This window comes from Carassius auratus, chromosome 21 (genome assembly GCF_003368295.1).
Source record: "Carassius auratus strain Wakin chromosome 21, ASM336829v1, whole genome shotgun sequence".
NCBI classification, from domain to species: domain Eukaryota; kingdom Metazoa; phylum Chordata; class Actinopteri; order Cypriniformes; family Cyprinidae; genus Carassius; species Carassius auratus.
Genome location: NC_039263.1, coordinates 15,010,251 through 15,032,736, shown reverse-complemented (window position 1 = coordinate 15,032,736; position 22,486 = coordinate 15,010,251). Strand labels below are relative to the sequence as shown.

The 22,486-nt window shown below is 37.0% G+C and overlaps 2 protein-coding genes across 2 annotated transcripts; one reads left to right on the top strand and one right to left on the bottom strand.

The window, feature by feature from the left end:
* Positions 1-279: 279 nt before the first annotated feature.
* Positions 280-4,353, bottom strand: LOC113038649 (protein phosphatase 1 regulatory subunit 3B). Its single transcript, XM_026196245.1, has 2 exons — positions 4,150-4,353; positions 280-2,150 (listed from the first exon to the last, which is right to left on the bottom strand). The coding sequence occupies exon 2, from the start codon at positions 2,117-2,119 to the stop codon at positions 1,238-1,240; it is 882 nt and encodes a 293-aa protein (XP_026052030.1). The 5' UTR covers positions 2,120-2,150; positions 4,150-4,353; the 3' UTR covers positions 280-1,237.
* Positions 4,354-8,893: 4,540 nt separating this feature from the next.
* Positions 8,894-22,113, top strand: LOC113038650 (tankyrase-1-like). Its single transcript, XM_026196246.1, has 4 exons — positions 8,894-9,395; positions 11,315-11,539; positions 21,724-21,819; positions 21,925-22,113. The coding sequence occupies exons 1-4, from the start codon at positions 8,915-8,917 to the stop codon at positions 21,984-21,986; spliced, it is 864 nt and encodes a 287-aa protein (XP_026052031.1). The 5' UTR covers positions 8,894-8,914; the 3' UTR covers positions 21,987-22,113.
* Positions 22,114-22,486: the final 373 nt, after the last annotated feature.

The window sequence follows — 22,486 nt, the reverse complement described above, 5'->3', positions numbered from 1 at the left end:
AAAATAAATATCCTCTCAAAGTGTGTAATTTGTGTGTAACATTCTTATTGTTTATGTACTCGTTCTAACATACATATTAAATTCCCCTTCAGAAAATTCCAAAATAAATATCCTCTCAAAGTGTGTAATTTGTGTGTAACATTCTTCTGAGGATAATCAATCCGCATGGACAACTATACACCAAGTAACACTTGCAATAATATAAAAAATAAAATAAAAACATTCTCCATGATGTTGCTATTTACGTTATTATCTGTAAATGAGGACAAGTCAAATAAATATGTTTTGCTCCAATACTTTATTTGAAGTTTTCAATGACAATGAACATTTAAAACATTGCATTAAAATGCAGAAAATAAACACACCTAATACCATTGAGAGAACATTTCTTTTAACAATGTCTTTAAAGTGGTTCTGGCAAACCCGTATTCACACTCAAACAATGCTATTTAAAATGGGTGACAAGAAGTTAAAGAACAAATTAAAGTGCCTACATTACCTTGAACAAATGATACACATTACTTATTAACTTGCATCACTAATAGCATCATCATCTAGTAGTGCAGTCAATCACAGTGAGAATCAGTCATAGTCAATTAAAATACAGAAATGTAAATACTTTTAGGGTTTTACATTAAAAATGAGCTGTTCGGGAAAGAACAAAAACATATGAAAGAATTTGTATACAGATATCCAGGTGGAGTACAATTCCGGTCTCACATTTTTTGGGGGAAAATCACTGACTTTTTGGGTCATTCCGTCTTCTCTCTTAGCAAGGTTTTTCAGATGAAAACCATTTGCTGCTCACAAGAATTTAAGTCAAAATTTTATGATCATGATTTACAGTTTAGCAAATATACTGGCCAGCAGATTTACTTAGACGTAATTCATTTACATTGAATAATTTTATAAAGGTCCACGCAAATCCATACAAACCCAAAATCAACCTTGAACACTTTCACATAACCTGTACAGAAACGAGCATTAATGCATTTGACAGGCACTGAAAAAACAAAAAACAAATTGACCCTCATAATTACATTCCTACAACACCAGGAACACTATTTAAAAAAAAAAAAACAATTCATTCAATCCAATATTATTGACGATAAATATCTCAAGTGTCCATATGGCTTCACGGTCCAACAGGTCCTTGATCAAAGAACAACGTGTTTTTTAAGGAGACATTTATCACAATGGATGTGTGTGCAGGATAAAGTGTCCCAAAAGCAGATTCTTAGTAATATGGACCAATGTCTTCATATCCAGCGTAGCTTGGCCAATTGGGAAAGATTCCACGTGAGCATCTGGGGCTGCCGTATCGGTCAAAAAGAACGTCCCAGTCGCTCACATCATATCGCTGATGGTCAGCCATAGTGTCATTTGAACTCTTCTTTAGTGCGGATTGAACAATTCTGTAATTCTTTCCTTGGTTGTTGTCCCAGAGCGTTACGCCATTGACCTCGTAGCAAACGGCAAACTCGATGCGTTCGTGTGGAGGCACCTGATCAGGCAAAGAAGCTTCGAATGAAAAGGTGTCACGGTTTGAGCCGGTGTAAGTGTCCTTGATGTACTGGCATTCTATGTCCGTGTGACTTTTCCAAGTGTCAAATGTAATGCGAAGCTTAACGGACTTCTCAAAGGAAAGGTTTTTGACTTTGACCGTCCCTGCTATCGATTTTTCCTTAAGCATGCAGTGTTCGAGGCAGACGTTTTCATTCTCTATACGTTGACGGAACTTTAAGTAATCTGCAGACGGCTGGTCGAAGTCGAGGGTTAGCTTGTCCTTCGCTTCTGGCAGAGTCACAGAAGAGCTAAAAAACGGCACAACGCTGGTTGGGATGTCAATAGGGTCATCAAATTCAGAAAAGACCTTAACCATCGTCAGGGCGAGGCCCTTGTGATCAGCAAAAGATACACGTTTTTTGGCCCTGTTAGGTATCGCCAAGGGTGCGCTGGCACCATTCGACTCTGGCTGCTCCCTCGGAGAGCCGAAACTGAGTTTGGTACTTTGACATCGGTGCAGACATGGTCGCAAGGGCCTACTGTATTTAGACACCCTCAGGTTCAGGAACTCTTCTTTTGTCAGATAAATCGGCATGGCGAGTTCAATCGGCATGGTGGGTTCGTTGGGACGGCAGCCACTTTCACTGAAAATGCAGAAGTGTGTATTAATAACCACATTACTACAGTGAGAAATGTCTGTTCTGGTCTGTGAATGTTGGTTGAAAGCCAATGAAATTTTCCAATATTTGACTAATTCAAATTTCTCACTCGTGCTTTAATATAGCACAGCATGAAATCCTTAACATATACACTCCGTTTAATTTTTTTTTATTCATTATGCACAGCAAACAGGGCTTAATATAGACTCAGAATCAAATAATTAAACATTAAGCAAAAGATTGCAGTAAGTGAGACGGTCAAACAAGTTTATCTAAGCTGCAGGTCAGGGGGAGGGGATATGGAGCCTGCATATGGAGAACCAAAGAGACTGGACAACAAAAGATATTGGGCACCCTCTAGTGTTCATTTGTAAAACACTTCATTCAAAATCATTGAATGACAATAATCCTAATCTTTACAACAAAGAACTTTATTTTTAGATGAGATACTATCTATCGGAAAAACAAACAAAATAATTAATTTTCAGACTGGCAAGTATTGTAACACGGGGTGAGCTTTAACACTAGAAGTTTAACCAAGGAATGTCAATCAAACTCGGTTCCTGTAGGACCAAAGCATTGCAGAATTCAGCTCCAACTCTAATTACTCACCTCTGAACCTGCAAACCAATGTCTTTGGGATAACATTAAAACTAAAGGCTGGAGCAATTTTGAGCTAAACTCCACAGGACTGTGGCCTTCCAGGAGCTGAGTTGAACATCCCTGTTTTAACCAATTATAGAAAGTAGTTATATAAATGACTACTGCAGACAAGCAGCAGCCACCTAAGGTGACAGTAGATCAGGGTTTCTCAAATCTAGTGCCATGCAGAGTTAATCTAAACCCCAGATCAAACTCTAGTGATCCTGAAGACCTTGATTATTTGTATCAAGAGTGTTTGATCAGGGTTGAAGCTCAACTATGCAGGGCACCGGCCCTCCAAGCCAAGACCTGCAAACCCTGTAGTAGATGTTGCAATATGGTTTAATAATTACAGGTTTACAGGGCAAAATAGAATTGCTATATAACTTGCAAAAGCTTTTCATTTGTATGAAAATTTGCTAAAAATTTAATGGCTGAGGAGATAGGGAGGATTGACAACTTTGACAACACTATTTTACAGCTTACTTCCACTGGTCCCATATGGATTGTATCGTGCTGGCCTCTATTTGCCACAATAGTTGCAATAACTAACCCGTACAAAGTTTTTTATTTTTTTAATTCAGTTTTAAAATATTTTAAAATCTTTCCACAAGTAAATACTGTTACTATGCCATACCATAATAATCTCATGGACACAATTCATAACCTCTAGCAGTGTGTTTGGTTGGAACAACAGCACTCGTTGTAATTTTACATTCATTTACACAACGTATAAATAAGCGATAGGTTTCACAAAACAACTTTAGTTTGCAGAATAGCAAATTCTGAGGATACAATTTAAAAAGTCTTAGACAAAAAAAGCTCCCAAAATCTTACCCTCTAGCTTGTTATCGAGGAACAATGAAACATTGTTCCGGTCGGTCTGGCGCGAGAACGATTCGATTAAAACTGAATATTGTCATTTGAAATAATAGGCAATCGCAATTAGCTTTAGAAACAAATGGTGTCGCACCTGTTGGAGCTCATTTTTAGTTGCAACTTTAGCCCAGGTCCAACATAACATCACGCTTTATCATACCTCGCCTTCGTTTTGATCAACATCTCCTCTCGTAATCTTTAATCTTTTTTTTAATCCCAATGTTATGCAAAATTGCTTTCCTTTTCCATATATATATATAAAAAAACTTCAAGCTTAATATCATTTTTCGTTCTGCGTCATGCTCTTCCTGGTTTGCAGACGTTTCCCTGGGCACGAACGTGTTTAATAAAAGTTTCCTCCCTCCCTTAGATTAAAAATCCCTGCGTGCCTGAACACGAATCAACTCAGCCCTCTTCAAAATTAAAATTGATCATCAAACTGAGAGCATAAATTCATGCATACCTGCGTCACGACATTTGAACTGGACCAAACTCTTTCACCAAGCCCAGTGTCTCGTGTTAGTAAATGCAGCTTCAGCTCAATAGAGTAAAACGCTCGTGCTGCTGATGTGCGTCCGGAATGAGCGAGCCTCCTAGTTGAACCGGCCGGCACCAAAATTACATTTTGGCCGAAGATCACCCCGTGTTCACGTGAACTACCTGTTTGGACCAATCACTGCAGGCTACAGGGGCATGCATGCACCGCATACTGATCAATGGCATGTCACGTGACTGCAAAGACTGGGGGTCAGTAGGCCATGTCTGGAGGCCCCCCTGTGTTTTAAAAATATCCACCACTTTTACTCCCATAAACATGAACCCACTAACTCCTTTCAACGCTTTCACATTCTATGACCAGTGCAGATAATGTTTCAGTTCATTCAGTTCATTAGTTATTCTGGGATTATTGTCTGTGTTAACAATTTTATGTGCATTGATAATGGAAATGCAAAGGAATGTGTTCAGCACTGTTGTCTTGGAGGGGACAAGCACTCTTGTAACCAATTCCTTTGCTATCTGTGGTTGTTGTCTAGTTTGTTTCATGTGACCTTTTATTACAATTCAGGCTCTTTTTCCTTTAATTTTTCCTGTTTATGTAACACAGTTCTTTCTTTTTTCCTCACAGTTCTAAGAAAATGTCATAGTAGCACAATATAAACTCAGAATCATTATAAAAAAACTGAATTGTGAGATAAAAAAGTTAGAATTCTGAGAAGAAATGTTTCAGAAAAGTATATACACTTACAATTGAATTGTAGATGTAAAAGATGTAAAACTCAGAATTCATAGGAAAAAAAGGTCTGAGTTGTGAAAGTCGTGAGAAAAAAAGTCAGAATTTCACAATATAAACTCAGAATTGAGATATAAACTCACAATTCTGAGAAAAGTCAGAATTGTAAGATAAAATGTGGTATACAGTCAGAATTATCAGAACAAAGTCAGAAATGTGAAATGCAAACCTGAAAGTCTGAATTGAGAGATAAAAAGATGTTTTTTGTTGTTGTTGTTTTTTTGTTTTTATCCCATGATTGTAACATTCATAGTTTTTGGCCATAACTAGCATAAATCTCAAAATAAGTGTCCAACATGCCACATATAGAGGAAGTCAAAGAAACATGAAATGAAAGAAAATTCTGACTACTGTCTGTCAACAGCAAAAAAAAAAAAGGTAAATACAGTATTTTGCTCATGTGCATAATTATGTGCATCACCTCAAAGCAACATTTTGTTTAAACATCCTTTCTCTGCTCCCATTGTGCCACGTGGATCATTTAGTCCAGTCAACTTAGACTAGGCCTCTAAAATGTATTTCAGAAGCTCAGTTATCAGTCTCTTTGCTATTTGTTATCCTAATGCACATCTAGTCGATATTATACAATTACAAAGCACTTTGTTTTTGCATATGCAGTCAATAAGAGGAACTTCATTCACTTTTTATCTCATAGTGGAAAAGGAGACGTGGGTGTTATTTAAGGAACTTAGTGTTTTTTTTTTAAATCTGTTTATTTCCCTACATTTAAGGCAAAAAATTATTGAATGAGGCAATTTATAAAGTATACATTTATGTATACATTTAACTTTATAGTGGACTTTATTAAGACTCTGTTATGTCTTAGTGTTTAAATGTATACATATATAATTGACCATCATGTAAAATGTGGGATTATTTCACATAAAATTGGAACATTTAAAAAGTCTGAAATTCAGAAGTGCACAAAATCTTAAAAGTGGCATGAGTTTTGAAATAGCAGTTTAAAAAATATATACATATTCTATATTTAATTAAAAGCAACCTGAACAAATATATATATATATATATATATATATATATATATATATATATATATATATATATAGGAGTCAGAATTATCCTCAGTTTCAGTGTGGAGACAAATATATATATATATATATATATATATATATATATATATATATATATATATATATATATATATATATATATATATATATATATATATATATATATATATATATATATAATATATATATATATATATATATATATATATATATATATATATATATATATATATATATAGGAGTCAGAATTATCCTCAGTTATCCTCAGTGGAGACATTGGGACACTGTGGTATATCTCATCCTACTGTAGCCACAAATGATGCACAGATATTGCGGAAAATCCACAGATAATTCCAGATACAGTAACACTATAGGGCCAAAAACAGCCATAGTCAGTAGAAAAGGAGAAGCTGTTTTAGGCACATCATGGGTTGTGAAATAGTGAACTAAAACAGACTGTAGAGAAGGTTAACTGGAGAACAGCTGTTAAGGCTTGTTCATTCTGAATCAATAGATAAGACAACTGTACATAAAGGTGACAAGAAGAGGTCAAATGGAGGTCATGCTGCTGTATGCATTATGTTTGATCATGCTTGAAACTAAAGATCCATAAATACACAAAGTCTAAAAGAAAATATGTTTCTAGGTGATGTATTTATTTGCGATTATGCAGTCTAATATCTTTTTTTCTTTCAGATACAGTTCAGAAACATATGCGATAATAAATTGAAGTATTGCGCTTAGAAAAGTATTTTCAGATATGTTTATAGCACTGGATTCTTATGACAGATGATATGACACCTATGCAGAAAGAAAGGCACATCCTTTAAACAAGGGCTACAGGGGTTCATTTGTGAACCTCTGTGATTGACAGAGCAGTGTGGACAGAAATGGAGCAGCTGTAGAACTTCCAGAGCACATTTAATCCTGTGTATATTTGAAACAATTTAACACAATTTCCCCAAAACACTATAAGCATAACAGATTAAGAGAAAGGATTAACTGAAAAAAATCTGTTAAAATTTAAATGTAAAAATTGTGGATATACATATTTTGACTATATTTGAGACTATAGAACTTTTGAGCATGCAGAGAAAATCAAATCGCTTTGTAAACAGTAACGTTGGACTGTCGGTGTGATAAGAGTTCAGTGATTCTCACGTAAACATTGTCATTATGTAACAGGAATCAAACAAACAGAACCTTAGATACTTAATCACAGGTCCATTCTGCGCTAGTGTTTCAGCCTGGACATCCAAATATTTCCAAACAGCTGAGAAAAGGAACTCTGACCTCAGAAGGTCATGACTTTCACTAATATCTGGCAACAGTTAAAACAGACTGTTACTGAGGGGAAATCTGCTGTTTTGTTTTGTCAATTTTGGATAAGTGATGGTCTAGTTGAGTTGACCAGTGAGGGTCAAGGAAATGAGTAACAAAGTTTTTTTTTTTTAAACAGCTGCTTATTCATCCAAGGCAAACTTTGCATTTGATGTTGGAAACAAAGTATATTGATCTGTTAAAAACAAACAGTTTACGTGCTTGACGGATCATAGAACTATTTGAATTCAGTTTTGAATCACATATTTTACTCATAAACTTTTTTTAAAAGTTTTTTCAGGGATTGGAAGACCAGGGGCCTGTACCATGATGGTAGATTAACAAATTCAGAGTTACAGGACTAGTTTTGAGTTGACAAAACCAAACCTCTCCAATCTGGCTTTGTTGGTACCATGATGCTGATCATCAACTTTCTTTGTCAACTCAGGCTTTGATCCCGAGTTTGTGGAGCGCATGCACATGTATGTGTGACATCACTGGCGAACAGCCAATCACGAGCCTTGCAACACAAAGCAAGTTTGATTTAGTTTTCGCAAGAGACCCATCGATGTTCAAAACTAAAGGTTAAGACATCGAACAATATGACACATTTAAAAGTCATATGAAAAATAAAGGAGGATAAATAAAATAAATAACCTTGCTCTATCAGTGCAGTGACAAGTGAAACTTGTTATACATATGAAAATATATAGTGATAGAGACATGTACAGGTCAGATTTTTTATTTTTTAAATAGTGCAATATTTTGATACTACAGCTTATTTATATTACATGATCTGTATACATTAATATTTATTCAAAATAAACAATTTATAATAACTGTTAAACTAAATTTGCTTATTTGTGAAAGATAAATAATAATAATATGAATCACAATAATTATATGAATCATAAAATGACTTAGTAATCATCATTAAAGCCATATTAAAGCCATCATTAGTGACCTTTAATTTGGAGCAAGATAAACTGGAGGAGTCACTTTGTGTTTTTTTCTCACATCTGATTGGTACACCTTCAGTTTGAGATCTCTACCCCGAACATAACTTGCCTCGGAGCAGGTTAGCGAGGAGTGTAAGTTACTATGGCAATGAATGCTGCTAAAAGCCAAGCCATTTACATGGTACCTTAAAACCCAGGATTGGTGCAAACTAACCTGAAATTACCTGGCTAGCCAGATAATCTAGCTTCATGGTACAGGCCCCAGCAAACCATTAGTTTTTTTTTCACCTCAGTAAACTATTTTATTCTGCTTTCTGTTGACTTTAACATTTAGAAAGATTTACTTACATAACATTTAATTTACATACATAATTTACATAAACATACATAATTTATTTGTCGTTTTATTTTCAGAAAAATATATTTCTGCCTGTTATTTGTCTTTTTGTTTGATTTAATTTATTTCTTTGTTTATTTCTTTGATAATACCAAGCCTCCCCTGAATTTTATTGGCTGCAACTGTGGTACCATGGTAAAAAGACACAGATAGCAAAAAATATTATTTGTCCGTTTAGGTAATTTGCAAGCGGAAGTTTTACTCTGACACTTCCCGGAAGTTCTCCCCGAATGTTTTCGCTGCCAGAGGGGGATTTGAGTGCGAAAATGGCGACGTCTCGTCGCACTTCCCAGCAGCAACAACAACAAAACTTATCCTCCCCACCAAGACCCGACCCCAGTCTCCTCACTCCTCCAGAATCCCCCACAGACACCGGCGGCTCCGCGGCTGGCGAGAGGCCGGAAAGCATCGGTGATCCGGATATCGCTGCTGAAGTCCCCGCTCCGCTCCTCAGCACCAGCAGCAGTAGCTCCAGCTCGAGCAGCGCTAGCTCGTCTACCACCGGCGGGGGCAGTAGTGCGGCCTCCACTCCCGACTCCGGTAGTGCCAGTCCTGGAGGCAGCGTCTGCGGGACGAGTGGGGCTTTCAGGGAGCTGTTTGAGGCCTGCAGGAATGGGGACGTGTCTCGGGTGAAGAGGCTGGTGGATTCGGTCAATGTAAACGCTAAGGACATGGCCGGGCGCAAGTCCACCCCGCTTCACTTCGCTGCAGGTAAATTAAATGCGAATAAGATATATATATATATATATATTTTGCGATCAGTCTCGACCTGGAAAGCAGCCAGGTAACTTAGTCGGTTTAGGTCGCTAAATAAACAGTAAGATAGGGTTTAAAGGACATGGGGAATAAAGTAAAGTTTACAGGACAATCATGCAACATATTAGGTTAGTAGAAAGTTAACCACTCTGCGAGCTATTGGTCTGCTCGTGTTTGTTTTCGTTTGATGCGTTGCCGAAAGTGAATAAAGTTCGACATAGAGACTGAATGAACCGCGGTGAACCGGGAGTTGATCGATAAAAGTAATAAACATTGTTTTAAAGCTGCAGTTTGTGGTCGAATGTTCAAAATTAGTGTTTAAGTTACTTTGCTTATCGTAATTGTACCATAAACTGAAACCGGACTATCGCATGCTTGTGATCCTCCACAGCTGTCATAACACTTAATACACGAAATGAATGTAGTAAATGTTGTGTTTGTGCTGAAGAAAAATTCTAGCATTGTTATAAAGATAATATGCATCTAATCGTCACAATATCTCCAGTGTTTGGAAGGTCACTTTGAAAATATAATAAGTTACAGTTTTTAAGTTACCCTATTTAAAATGTGATAAGAAGTGAAACTATTTCATTTGCCGGTACTTTATTAATGTAACTGAATACTTTTTGATTACTTTTCTAAATTTGATAAAGCTGGCAGGGTTAACCTTACAGTAGTACCCAACACTGATAACTGACACATTTTAAATTTCTTCTTGACTTAAAGATTATGATCATTTAATTTTAAAGCACAGTCACTACAAAATCAGACTTTAGCACCTAATAAAATCTTTGCATGGCTATGACAGGAAACACTGGCATCTAATGATGCTTAGGAAAAAAAACTAATAATCTTAAAAAATAAGTCTCATATTTTCAAGCAGCCAATGCAATTTAGAAAAAGAAAGCAATCAAATCTGTGTGCGTGTGTGTGAAAATATTCATTTGTAACCCCCTTTGTAATTGTTAACATTTTCATAAGTGTCTTTAATTTAATTAAATTTTGTTTACAACTGATTGCCTTTAAATTTATTTTGCAATTAAATTACATATGTCCATTACATGTAACTATTACTCCTAAAAAATGATTATAACAACATTATTTAGTGTTTCCGCAGTCATAGTAAAACTGGAACGATAAAACAACATTTTCCAAATTAATGGAATGTCAACATTTCTATATCGATATCTTAATTTTCTGCTCAACTAAAAATTGCTCTTTGGAAATGCAGTCACTACAAAATGATTTTTAAAAGTCCTTATCCAAAAATCACAAATGACTGGATGACTTGTTTAAATTGTGTTGATTTTAGTTCATGTGTGGTAATTTATGGGCTGTTTTAAAACAAATAAAGGAGCCATTTGATATGCCCTGCCCTAGCTTCCTGTTTCAGTAGGAAATATGTCCACATAGAAAGGAAAACTGCACTAAATTCCAAGACATTTCATGGGAGATCCAGTCACACCAGGACATGACATAGTGTTATTTCTGAAACCTGTTTTCCGTTATATGTGCAAAAATACATTTCTTTTTGGAATAAGCTTGTTCTTGAAGGGAAGTTGCATTTTTAAGATGCTAATAATGTCTGTTTTATATCAATAAAGTTATTGAATGATTCTTGCACACATTAATCATCATTGAGCTTTTTTGTTAGACACCGCTTTATTTCCTTCCTCTTCATATCAAGTAGTATTCTCAGTCTGTAACCCAAACCGAAAATAAAGTACTTTTCTGTTGAAACATGTTCTCATATCATGACTCAAATCATAGATAAGATTTGACAGTCGATGGAAAAAACGGCAGCACAAGTGTAGAATGATGTTCTTGCAAGAAATGGCTGAATCGCACATTGTAAGCAGATTTTTGTCTTGCAGGTTTTGGAAGGAAAGATGTGGTGGAACATCTCTTGCAGACGGGGGCCAATGTGCATACACGAGACGATGGGGGATTGATCCCGCTGCACAACGCCTGTTCCTTCGGTCACGCCGAGGTGGTCAGCTTGTTGCTTTGTCAAGGAGCCGATCCCAATGCTAGAGACAACTGGAATTACACTCCGCTCCATGAAGCCGCCATCAAGGGCAAAATTGATGTATGCATCGGTAAGTTCCTCTTCTTCTGTCTATTCTACAATGGTATATCATGCGAAAAGTTGGCTTGTGCAACCTCCAATGTGTCTGTCGAGTTGCGAGCGTTGGTTTGGATTCAGATGGGGCGCCTGCAAGCTTTGTAGTTTGAGGAGACGAATGGTACAATCTCACCTTAGTGAATTCTGAAGATGTATGACTTTAATTTTTCCTGTGTTTTGCCTGAGGAACAGTTCTCAATAAGGGTTAATCATGTGGCATTCTTCTTGATTAGCCGCGGTGACTGACGCTATTACACAGCGCTCAGTCATTAATCAGATCTTTACTGCTTGGTATTCATGAGAAATGTAGCATTGCATCTGAGGGGTGAAGAGGGCCAATAATGCGCCGATGGAATGTCGTTCAACATTTCAGACCTCTGTTTCGTGCATCACAATGCGCAGATCATGAAATAATCTGCTTGATGTGCTTCCCACTCTGTGTTTTACGTATTTAGGCTGCAGATTTGTGTCTGAGTTTGTTTCTAAAATGAAAAGGGTATTTTGAATTGTATTGCGTGCGCTTGTGTGTTTTTTGCTTGTATCTGAATTTGCTCAAAAACTAGTCTACTGCTCATGGCAATCTTATCCAGAGTGCCACTTGCTACATTTTCAGCATAATCCAATTAAATGGGGGGGGAAATTCCAATTTAAAAACTTTGAGATAAGAATTATCTGCACAATCTCAGGGAGAATTCAGAGGCCTCAGGACATGCATGTAATTTCACATCTCTCAATCTGAAAAGATTGAATAAGATGTTCTCTGGCTTTTATCTTTGCACTTGCTCATCAGAAAAAATGATTTTCGAGAACTTTAGACAGGCTGAGTCATTCCATGTACAAGTAGACCTCGCAGTTTTAAACATCAGTCTGGAGTAGCTCATGCTGGAAATAGAACTTTTGTCCTTGAGATATTTCTGATTCACTATTGATCACAACGTTCTGCAAGATAGACCTCAGAGGGAAGTTAGTTCATGTTGTAGATGTATGCTGATGCAGGTACAGCAGTTGGTTTGTTTTGTTGTTGTTGCCCATTGCTTTAATATACACTAGGCAACCTCTGTTCCGTGTCTCCATTGTTGCTGTCATCTCTGGTTGACGCCCTAATTGTTCTTAATCCTCAGGCTTTGTTGGTTTTTGATAGAGCCAGCAACTAAAAGACCAAAACATTTAGCTTTACCAGGATGTTTGGACGTACCGTAACCAGAAGATGTGTTTAGGTTCTGACAGAACATATGGCCACTTTGGCTGTATTCCATTTCCATGCAATGGAATGGTGGAACGGTTTTATTTTATTTTTTTTTTATTTTTTTTTAATGAGTAAACATGCACTAGACAGATATCTTTGTCCACACATCACTATTTTTGCTATGTTCCAGTTTTTATTGCTGACAATCGATCGATTTATTTATTAATATTTACGAAAATTGAAATCATTTGACAATGGATTAAAAATATAGGTGTCAAACAAACATACTTTAGATGACAAAGTATTATTCACAAATACATAAATATATGTATATATAAAAGGAAGTTAACACTTTAACCAACAGGGCACTCCGTATTCTGGGAAGTTTGTGTGCATTGGGAATCATGTTTTTCAAATAAAGGCAAGGTAACACTCATTTTACATACAGCACACCAATGTTACCAATATTACAGTGTGCAAATGCATAAGTGCAGCATAATTCAACATCATAAGTTTAAAGTTTAAAGAATTCAATTCACACGGACTGACCATCACGCAGAGAACACGCGATCATGCCGGATACGTTTCACAAGATCTCACAGCTGCATTCGACTAAGTTTGCAAGGTTTGTGAAATTAAATGTTCATTAGCCTTTCAAATATTTGTTTAAATGATACAAATGTGTATTTGCTTAAAGTTGACACCAAACGAGAAAGTATTATAATGTTTGCCTTTCTATTGCTAATAATATAAAAGCTATCATTATAATACTTTTTGTATACATTAATTCTTTTGTTTAGCTGTTCTATCTGATTATTAGACAGACTTCTATCTGTATTAGACAGAACTGTTAAAAACGCCTGCAAACAAGAGGGAGAATGTGTCACTGTCTTAGTGCCATCAAAATAAAAGTCTGGTGCGCCCTTTAACACATCGGCCAAGCAGAAAAACATATCGGCCAATGCGATATTATTGTCTAACTTTTTATTTTATTTAACAGAACAACAGTAAAATTACAATACTAACATGTTGATGGAGTTTTCAGCTTTTATTTTGGCGGAAACGCACAGGAAGAACTCAGTGCTACTTTTTGTTGACAACAGTCTTATTACCAATACGTTGCGCATATCGCATTGTCACATGCCTTGTAAAAAAATCATAAAAAATGTGTGAGCAACTGACGAGTAACATGGTTTCAGCACAGATTTTCCTTTGAACTTTGAAGCCTGGTTAACATGCAGATACGTGCGAGTTTGTGCAGCACTGTCAGAATACATGCAATGTATGCGTGTATTAGAAAACATGACATTCTGCAGTTTAGTTACTAATTGTTTAAGGCATTTCACGATTTCGATCATCATACAATAAACCAGCAACAATCACCCCTTCCTCTTCTCATCATGCGATGCTATACTAAACAGTCTCTTGCTGTCGGAGCTTGTAATGATTATTGCATCTTTCTCTGACAGTTTTAAATGCTTCCACACTGCTGACACCTGTGCTGCATTATAAAGATTTTGTGTCCTCCAGTCTGATTGTTATTTGATATTGTCACTTCATTATTCGGTACAATTTATTTTAACTTATTCGGCCGAATACTGAGCTTTAATGCATCCTATCCAAATAAAAATTTCCCAAACATACGAGCAGTTAAACAAGTACAGTTACTGCACCTTAATTTATGCCAATTTGTTTTATTTTTCTAAATCTCAAAGCATGACTCGCTACTAGTTGACAAAGATAATAAACAATAAACCGCTCTAGGCAATTTTTCCCATTAGAAGCTTTTTCCCCTCTTATCTTCATTCTTTCAACACCCAACAAGTGTTGTCACCTTTGCCCTTTGTTCATAATGAATAAATAATTAGCATCCCCTCTGCTAATTAGGATTGCTGCTGGTCTCCACTCATTAATTTTTGTGCCCATCAGCCTAAAACTGCAGGAGGGCAGTTTGAAATTAGAGGTCATGCCGTCATTCCTTGCCTCAAAGATGGATGACGATAATGGTGACGGCATGTTTTAATTTTTATTTGTACCTCTCCACTTCGCTCCCGAACAAGTTTGATCTCCTCACATTCTTAGCCTTGAGCTGTAGCCTTCAACTCTTATTTTCCAATGCAGCTAACTGTTATTGTTCACACTAGAAATAAAATTAACAATCAATAAATCGATTAATCACAAACGTCCTCAGTGCACACCTTCAGTCCTGGATAATATGTGTACGTGCCCGTGTATGTGTTTGCTAGCCCTGCTAGACATTTCTTCCATTCCCTTCTGGTTTGATCAAATTGCTAATGATTTCTCTTGGCACTAATGGCCATTTTCACTGTTGTCTAAGTATGTCAAGAAATTTAATGAACGGCAGCTTGTAGAGATGGCTGTGTCTGATATATGTATGCGAGACTATCTGAATGCTGTTAGAACAGAAGGGATTTGTACATGGTTATGCATTAACCCAAGCACCCATCTTCTCTCTGAAGCTCTCAGATAATCGGCCCTCTCAGCGTTCAGTCGCAATTACCTTACTCTGCTGATCACACTCCAACCACCAATTACTGCGCACGCGGCAGCCGTTGTTTATTCAGAAGGTCCTTATGACCTACTGTAGGTCTCCGCACCTGTTTTAATGCTGTCGCTTCTGGGATTCTTTCATTTCTATTCTAAACACACATTTTCACATGTTTATTTCAGGGTCAATGACCTATAAGATTGTACATGATAAAGAAAGGAACAAAATAAATCCATTATGAATGTAGTTTAAAAACGAATTTACAACATTCTATGAATGTACTTTGTTTTATATGGTTTTTAAAAACTTTTCAGTTTGTAGAAGTCACGTGGTGTAACAGTCATGTAAAAAGTAATAACATTGTTCACACATTACTTCTTTTTAAAGTTTTCTCATTTTAATCTTAATTTTTTTAAAAACATCTTCCAGGGTCAATGACAAATAAGGTTGTTTGTGATAAATTAATAAATAAATAAAATGGACTGTTTTCAATACATGTATCGTCCATGTTGTGAAAATGTACTTTGAACATTTTTCTTCTCTTTTAAAGCTGCAGTCCATGACTTTTGGCACTCTAGTGGTTAATAAACACAACTGAATGCGTCTTGACTCTTGTGGAAGAACATTGTAGCCGGAGATACTCCTCTCTGTTTATGTCTAAGACGAATCACGCAGGTACTCCACAACGGTTCCACCAGTAGCAGTCTGAATGTAAAAACTTACTATGGGAGTACCGTAATGATTTGGGATAAGCCAAAAACACGGTTTGGAAAATGGATCCAAGAGGTACTCATATTATGTTTTGTACATTTTGAACACAAAATAAGACTGCAGCTTTGAAGAAAAGTATATGTTGGCTAACTTTAAAAATGTAATTTGGTATGCACATCTTAAAGTTTGTTCAAGGTTTTTATTAAATATATATTTATTAGGCCTAATTCAAAAATATCAATACCTTTTTCAGGGAGTTGCACCACATGACATTTTAGTTGAATTTTCAATTTTTTGATTCGAACAGCCTGATTCAAATACCGTTCTAACAGTCGAATATTCGCGGGGTGTTATTGATTATGCCATTTTGACTATATTGGGCAGCTCAAATGTCTGATTTCACATAGAACTACCAGTTTTCTTCCAATAAGTTAATATACAGCTTATTATGATAAAGCTGTAAGAATCTGAAAAGAAAGAAGCTTCAAATTAATATTTTAAAGTGCGTGAATAAATCCAACCACCCCTATAGATTTATGTTTCACTTTCCACAATCCCTGACTGACAGAGAAGCATCTTCGCGGCAGGGATTTAAAACTGTCAGGCAGAGACTGTTTTTTTTTTTAACAGATAGGGTACAAGTTATTTAAAAACATTTCAGCTGGGATATATATTTGTTGGCATATTATTTACCTGATATAAGATTTTTGAGTCAAGCGCTTCATTGTAGTACTACGGTGAATATTGCACAATGCATAATATTAATATGACTGGGACTGTTATATACATACTATTATAATGAGATGACCATTATACTAAAATGCTATGAATTTTTAGAGTTTAGCTGCAGTGTTTCTGCACATTGTTTCGTGAAGAACGCGTCCACAAAAGGAGTTCACATTCAGAGCCCAGCAGATATGTTCATGTGCATTTGGGCCCTTTTTGCAAATAGTCTATAAGTCTTAATATTAACGTTATGTTGTATAAATAACGAAACGTATTCTATATGAAATTATAGGTTGAAACCAATTGATTAAAAACTTGCTATCAAATGTGTCACTTTACTAGTTTACCTCTTGAGCGCGCAGCTCAAAACAGAAATGCAGAACATTCATTTCTAACATTTTAGGCTAAAGTTATAATGAGAGCACGATTGTAAAAAAAACTAATTATGGTTTCGCCGATGTTAAATGTTAGCTATCAGTTCACCAAAACATAAAACATTATTTACTCCGTTTATATCTGCAAGGTGTTCATTACATATTTTCCCTGTGTATTAACGTCAGTAATTGTTATTATGTTAATTTTTATGTATTTTGCCCCACCCCCAAACATATGATTCGATCAGTCGAATATCGGCTAGATTCGAAAATTCCGATTCGACTATGAAAATCCTTAGTCGGGGACTCCCCTAGAAATCACAGAACCAGCTTTATTGATGAGATGTGCATGAAAATAGCATTCGATTATTTGCACATCCCTTCGTTTTTTTTTGTAAAGTCAGTTTGGGAACCACTAGAGTAGGCGATATACACTCTAGGGCTGTCACTTTTAGTTCGAAAATCGATTGCACAATCGATCGGACCAACCAAAAAAAGTTTCGAAAATGAAAATAGGGAATCGATTTTAACCAAATATGTACACTGTTAATTTTAAAAGAATTAAACAATTTAAAAATATAGATGTAACAAAACACACAAACAAGCAGAAAAAGAAAATAAAGAATTCCGAAAGTGCAGTATGCCTTGCGAAAGCTAGACAGAAAATACCAGCAATTTTAAGCGCCTACAAGACCCAGTAACGTCGAAAGCGACCTCTCTGCGTTCACACCAAACGCGAATATAGCGTCTGGCGTGAATTATTTCAATGTTAAGTCAATGTAAAGAGGCGCCTGTCTGGAGGTCTCGCGGCTTGGTAGACGCGAATTTGCCTCATATGCGCATCTAGTTACAGGAGATTCTGAGTTATGAAAAGGACCATTGCAAGCTGACCGGTAATACCCCCACCTTGCGCAGCTGTACCTGAGTGTCCCTGGGACATCAGTGCGATCGGAGCACGTCTTCTCAACAGCTGGACATACAGTGAATAAAAAATGCTCTGCTCTGGACCCCAAAATGTTGATCGACTTGTTTTCCTGTCCAATAAATTTGTAATGGTCCTAGCCTGCATTTCCTTAAGCCTGCCTAGTGCCGTCTAGCCTAAGTGTCGGTTACGTTCAATAAAAAAAACACACGTGGCCTGTTCTCAAGTCCATTTAAAGTTAACAGCTGTTTGCAATGGATTGAATCATTATTTAAAATAATCTTGGAGATTTTTGAATTGCCTAAATCATAAATGCAGCTGGGCTGAAGCCTGCAGTGATGTTTTTCTTTGTTATGGCAGCCATCCCCTCTGCATATAAATTTTTTCGAGAATGTTGCACTCCTGTTGCTGTTCTGCAAGAAACTTCATGCCAATAAACAAGAAATATTGCTGACTTGCGTTTCCAGCACTCTCTTTGCATTCGTCCGTTATTTGACGTTGAAAAAGGAAACTTTTTTTTTAGACATGGAAAATCGATTTTACAATCGATTCAATGAACACTTATGTCTTAAATATCGAAAATGATTTTTCACAAAAGTGACAGCCCTATTAGACTCTATTAGTTTGGTCTTTTGTGATGCTCTGTGTTGTTGATTACTAATGCCTGTGTAGTATAGCGTTACACACAAATGATAAAAACGTCCAGCCTCAACTCTTTAATGTCAATTGTGTTAAAATTTGCACCGTGTACCAAATTGAACCATATAAATGCAAAATTCGGATTCATGAATATATAACACTATCCACGGTATAGCAAAATACATATCATAGTCACTTTCATACTGGTATAGTGCCCTCCCCTAGTCTGATCAGGTGTAATTTAGCTTGGGTTGGCATTGTGTATTTTACACAAAATTTTAAATGGGCACAAAGCAGCGTTAACTGAACTAGGCCTATGTAAAGTCACCTGTTTCCTTTGCAACAAGGCTCTTTTCTTTATTATAATATCAGAACGGCTGTATCGTACTGACATTTATGCTCTCTGGAAAGTATCAGAATAAATACACAAATAAAAAGTTTATAGACAAAAAAATGTGCATTGTTTCATTGACACTTCAGTAGCCTATGTGTAAGCATGCAGACAACGTAGATTCATCTTGTAGGGAGGGGGGCCGCCTGGAGCACAGAGGTTACAACGATGTCCCCTTGATGCCTGTCGCCTGATGGATAGGCAAGCTATCATAAGCATGCCAACGAATTTTAATCACCCCATCGCAGTCAACTCTTCCAACCCTCTGTTCCCACCTGCCCCACAGCAGCCCACCACTCAAGTGCTTTCATGACACCAGTGTATGCAAATGTGGTCTCTATGGGACCTTTAGTGCATATTAATTTGTCTGAGAGGGTTGATAGTAGCTGTATCTTCCCACTTAGCTAAACTGTTTTCCTCAGCCCGTGTTTTTCCACATCAAGCCCTCCCTTGATGCAGTGGTGTATTTCACACGGGTTTAATGCTTGTCAAAACTGTTTTTCTGATGAGAAATATATGACCTATGAGTCACTGGCATAGCAGTAGCATCACAATCATACTCACGCAACGCAAGATTACTCTTCTTTTTTAGGTTCAAGCTTCTCTGCCAGGATTCACGGCCACATCCAAACAAAACAGCTGTTTTTTCACAAGCTTTAAATATTTTATTCTAGTGCTTTCTTGTAAAGCTTATGTTTTGTTGTATAAGCCGATCCCAGCGTGATGATCAGCTATACTGTCATTCACATGTTTTTGAGTATGATTTTTTTTTTTTGAGAGCGAGAAGTCAAGACTTGAAAGTGCATTATCGCCACATTTCTCTCAAATGGACCATTGATACTCCTAATTAAGATTGTAGATAGAATGTCAATGGTCCATTTGAGAAATAGGTGGCGGTAATGCACTTACAAGACTGCGATCCGCTGTAAAGCAAGAAGACGACGACGCTACATGGCAGGCTGTGTTTTGTGGAGGGGCTCATACAGTTTAGACAATTCAGTTTTATTGTACGTTTTAGCCTTAATTCCCATCTACTTGCATTATAAGAATGATAGACTGGAATGGTTTGACTTAAAAATCTTTGTTTGTGTTCTATGGAAGAAACAAAGTCACATGCATCTTGGATGCCCTGGGGGTTAGCAGATAAACATACATTTTTTATTTTTGGTTGAACTATCCCTTTAAGTCTATGGAAAACCATTGAACGGCCATATCTCTGTAATTGCGCGGTTAATCTGCACCTAATTCGGGGATACCTTTTACGGGTGGTTAAATTCGCGGTTTCTGTGCCGACCGATCTTGCGATCCCCAGGGGCTATCATTGTGCGGATGGTGGCTACCGAGAGGGATCCTCGAGCTGAAGGGATTCCCAGAATTTGTTGGAGATCTTCCGGCGTGTTTGTGAGAGTCAACAGTTTCACTTCAGTAAGGAGGACTCTTGTTCGGTCAGCATTCAAGCGTTGTCTTATTTGACCTTTAAGTGCCCTGCAAAGTGGACTTCAAATTTAATTCTGCCATGATTACGTTACATTCAAAGGCATTAAAGTGTGCCACAAGACGTGAATTTATATTGTATTTACTTAGAGGTATATTATGTCACAGTTCACAATTTTCTCGTAAGTTTCGTCTGTGTGTGAAGACAGTAGCGTGATTCCAAAAAATAATAAATAAACAACAATAATAAAAACAATAAATAATAAATGAAATAAACTTCAACAGAATAAAGCTGAATGGAATTGAATTGAATTCAAGGAATTGAATTGAATAAACTTGGACATTATTGTTCAGTGCATTAATGTCAGGCCCATTTTGGATAATAAAGTTTGTTAAATTGTGTAAAAACTCACCACATTATTTCCTTATATATGTATCAGTATCGGCCCCGAAAACCCATATCGGTAATGTAAATGATAACACAAATGTCATTTTTGGGTGAACTTTAAGTACACAAATTCGATGTCTTTAAGATAACGGGTTTGGAATGCAAAATGAGTATTGTGTAAAAGAAATACCTCCATGTACATTTTCCCCTGCACAAATAAATAGAAAATTGCGTGCAGGTGAACCCAAAATCAACCTAACTATGCAGGTCTTCCAGAAGTCAAGTAGTTGATTTTGAAACCTCACTAGAGTCAAGCTCCTGGATGTTCCCAATGATTTTTAAAAGAATTCCTCTCTGATGAACTGTAGTGAGTAAGAGATGTGTGGAAGTGTTACTGTGGAGGGTAGTGAAATAGACAGAGTGGGGAAAGGAGGGGTTGAGTACGTTAGCTTGTGTACACACGTACGTTGTTGTACAGAGAAAGAGAGAGAGGGGAGGATTGGAGACAGTTGATAGACGCTGCTTGCTCTAGGTGCTCTGTGTTACTTGGGTCTCAGTAGCAGAGCGCCAGCGAGCGGCTCTCTCCATTTCTGTTCCTTTCTCTCAGGGGGCCGTGGTGAGGATCAGAAGACATGCTTTGATATTCCACTCTCGTACCCGAGTTCCTGTCACATGCCCAGAGTCGGACTCTCTCTCAGTAACATGGGCTTTTTTCCCCGGTCTCTCTACAGTGTGTGTGTTTCCGTGTGGGCTGTTTTCGCTGCTGCTCCTAGCGCGCTGGTGCGCGATGTGTGTTTATGTCTCCACCATGCCGAACGGCCCCAGCAGCAGCCTCTGCTTGCCTGAGTTACGATACTGCTTGTGTTTCCCCTGCACAGTTCTGCTCCAGCACGGCGCCGATCCCAACATCCGCAACACTGACGGCAAGTCTGCCCTGGACCTGGCTGACCCGTCCGCTAAAGCTGTTCTCACCGGTGAGTGCTGCAACCTTGTCTTCTCCTTTTTCTTTCTTTGTTTCATCAGTGTTATTGTCTTTGATCATCTGCAGTTTGTTCCTGTCTGATACTACGTCTGCACAGCTTTGAAATGGAGCAGTGTTATGCATCAGTATTTCCACGTTCGGTGTGCTTGTGTAAAGTGAGACTGTTGTTGTCCTTGAGCGCTTCTCTGCCTGTGTGCGCTCTCTCCGTATTAGGGATGGGTGACTATATAGAATATCCAGGATTTATTTGCGATGATTTTAAAATAAAGATACGTTTTGAGGAATTTAATGCTGTTTATTAATAGTTTTGCGTCTTTCTTTCGAGAGCTTAGTGTGAATAAGCTTCATTTGCGAAAGATTTTGAGTTATGTATGATTCGTTTCTGTGTTGTGACTTGATTCAACAATTTGTTGACGTTTGTCTGTGTATTTGTAAAAAGTGTTTGTTGATAATTATGACTGTTTATTAAGATTATCACATCATCCAATATACAGTGTTCACTTGGACGACTATTAGAATCTTCCCAATTTGTTCATAATTTTACTTTGCACAGATTTATTGATTTTATATTTTGAGTAAAATATTGTGTAAAACTATTTTTCTTTAAATCTCCGCAAATTTGAGCAAATTTGTGTTTTCTAATAAAAAACAGTGTGGAA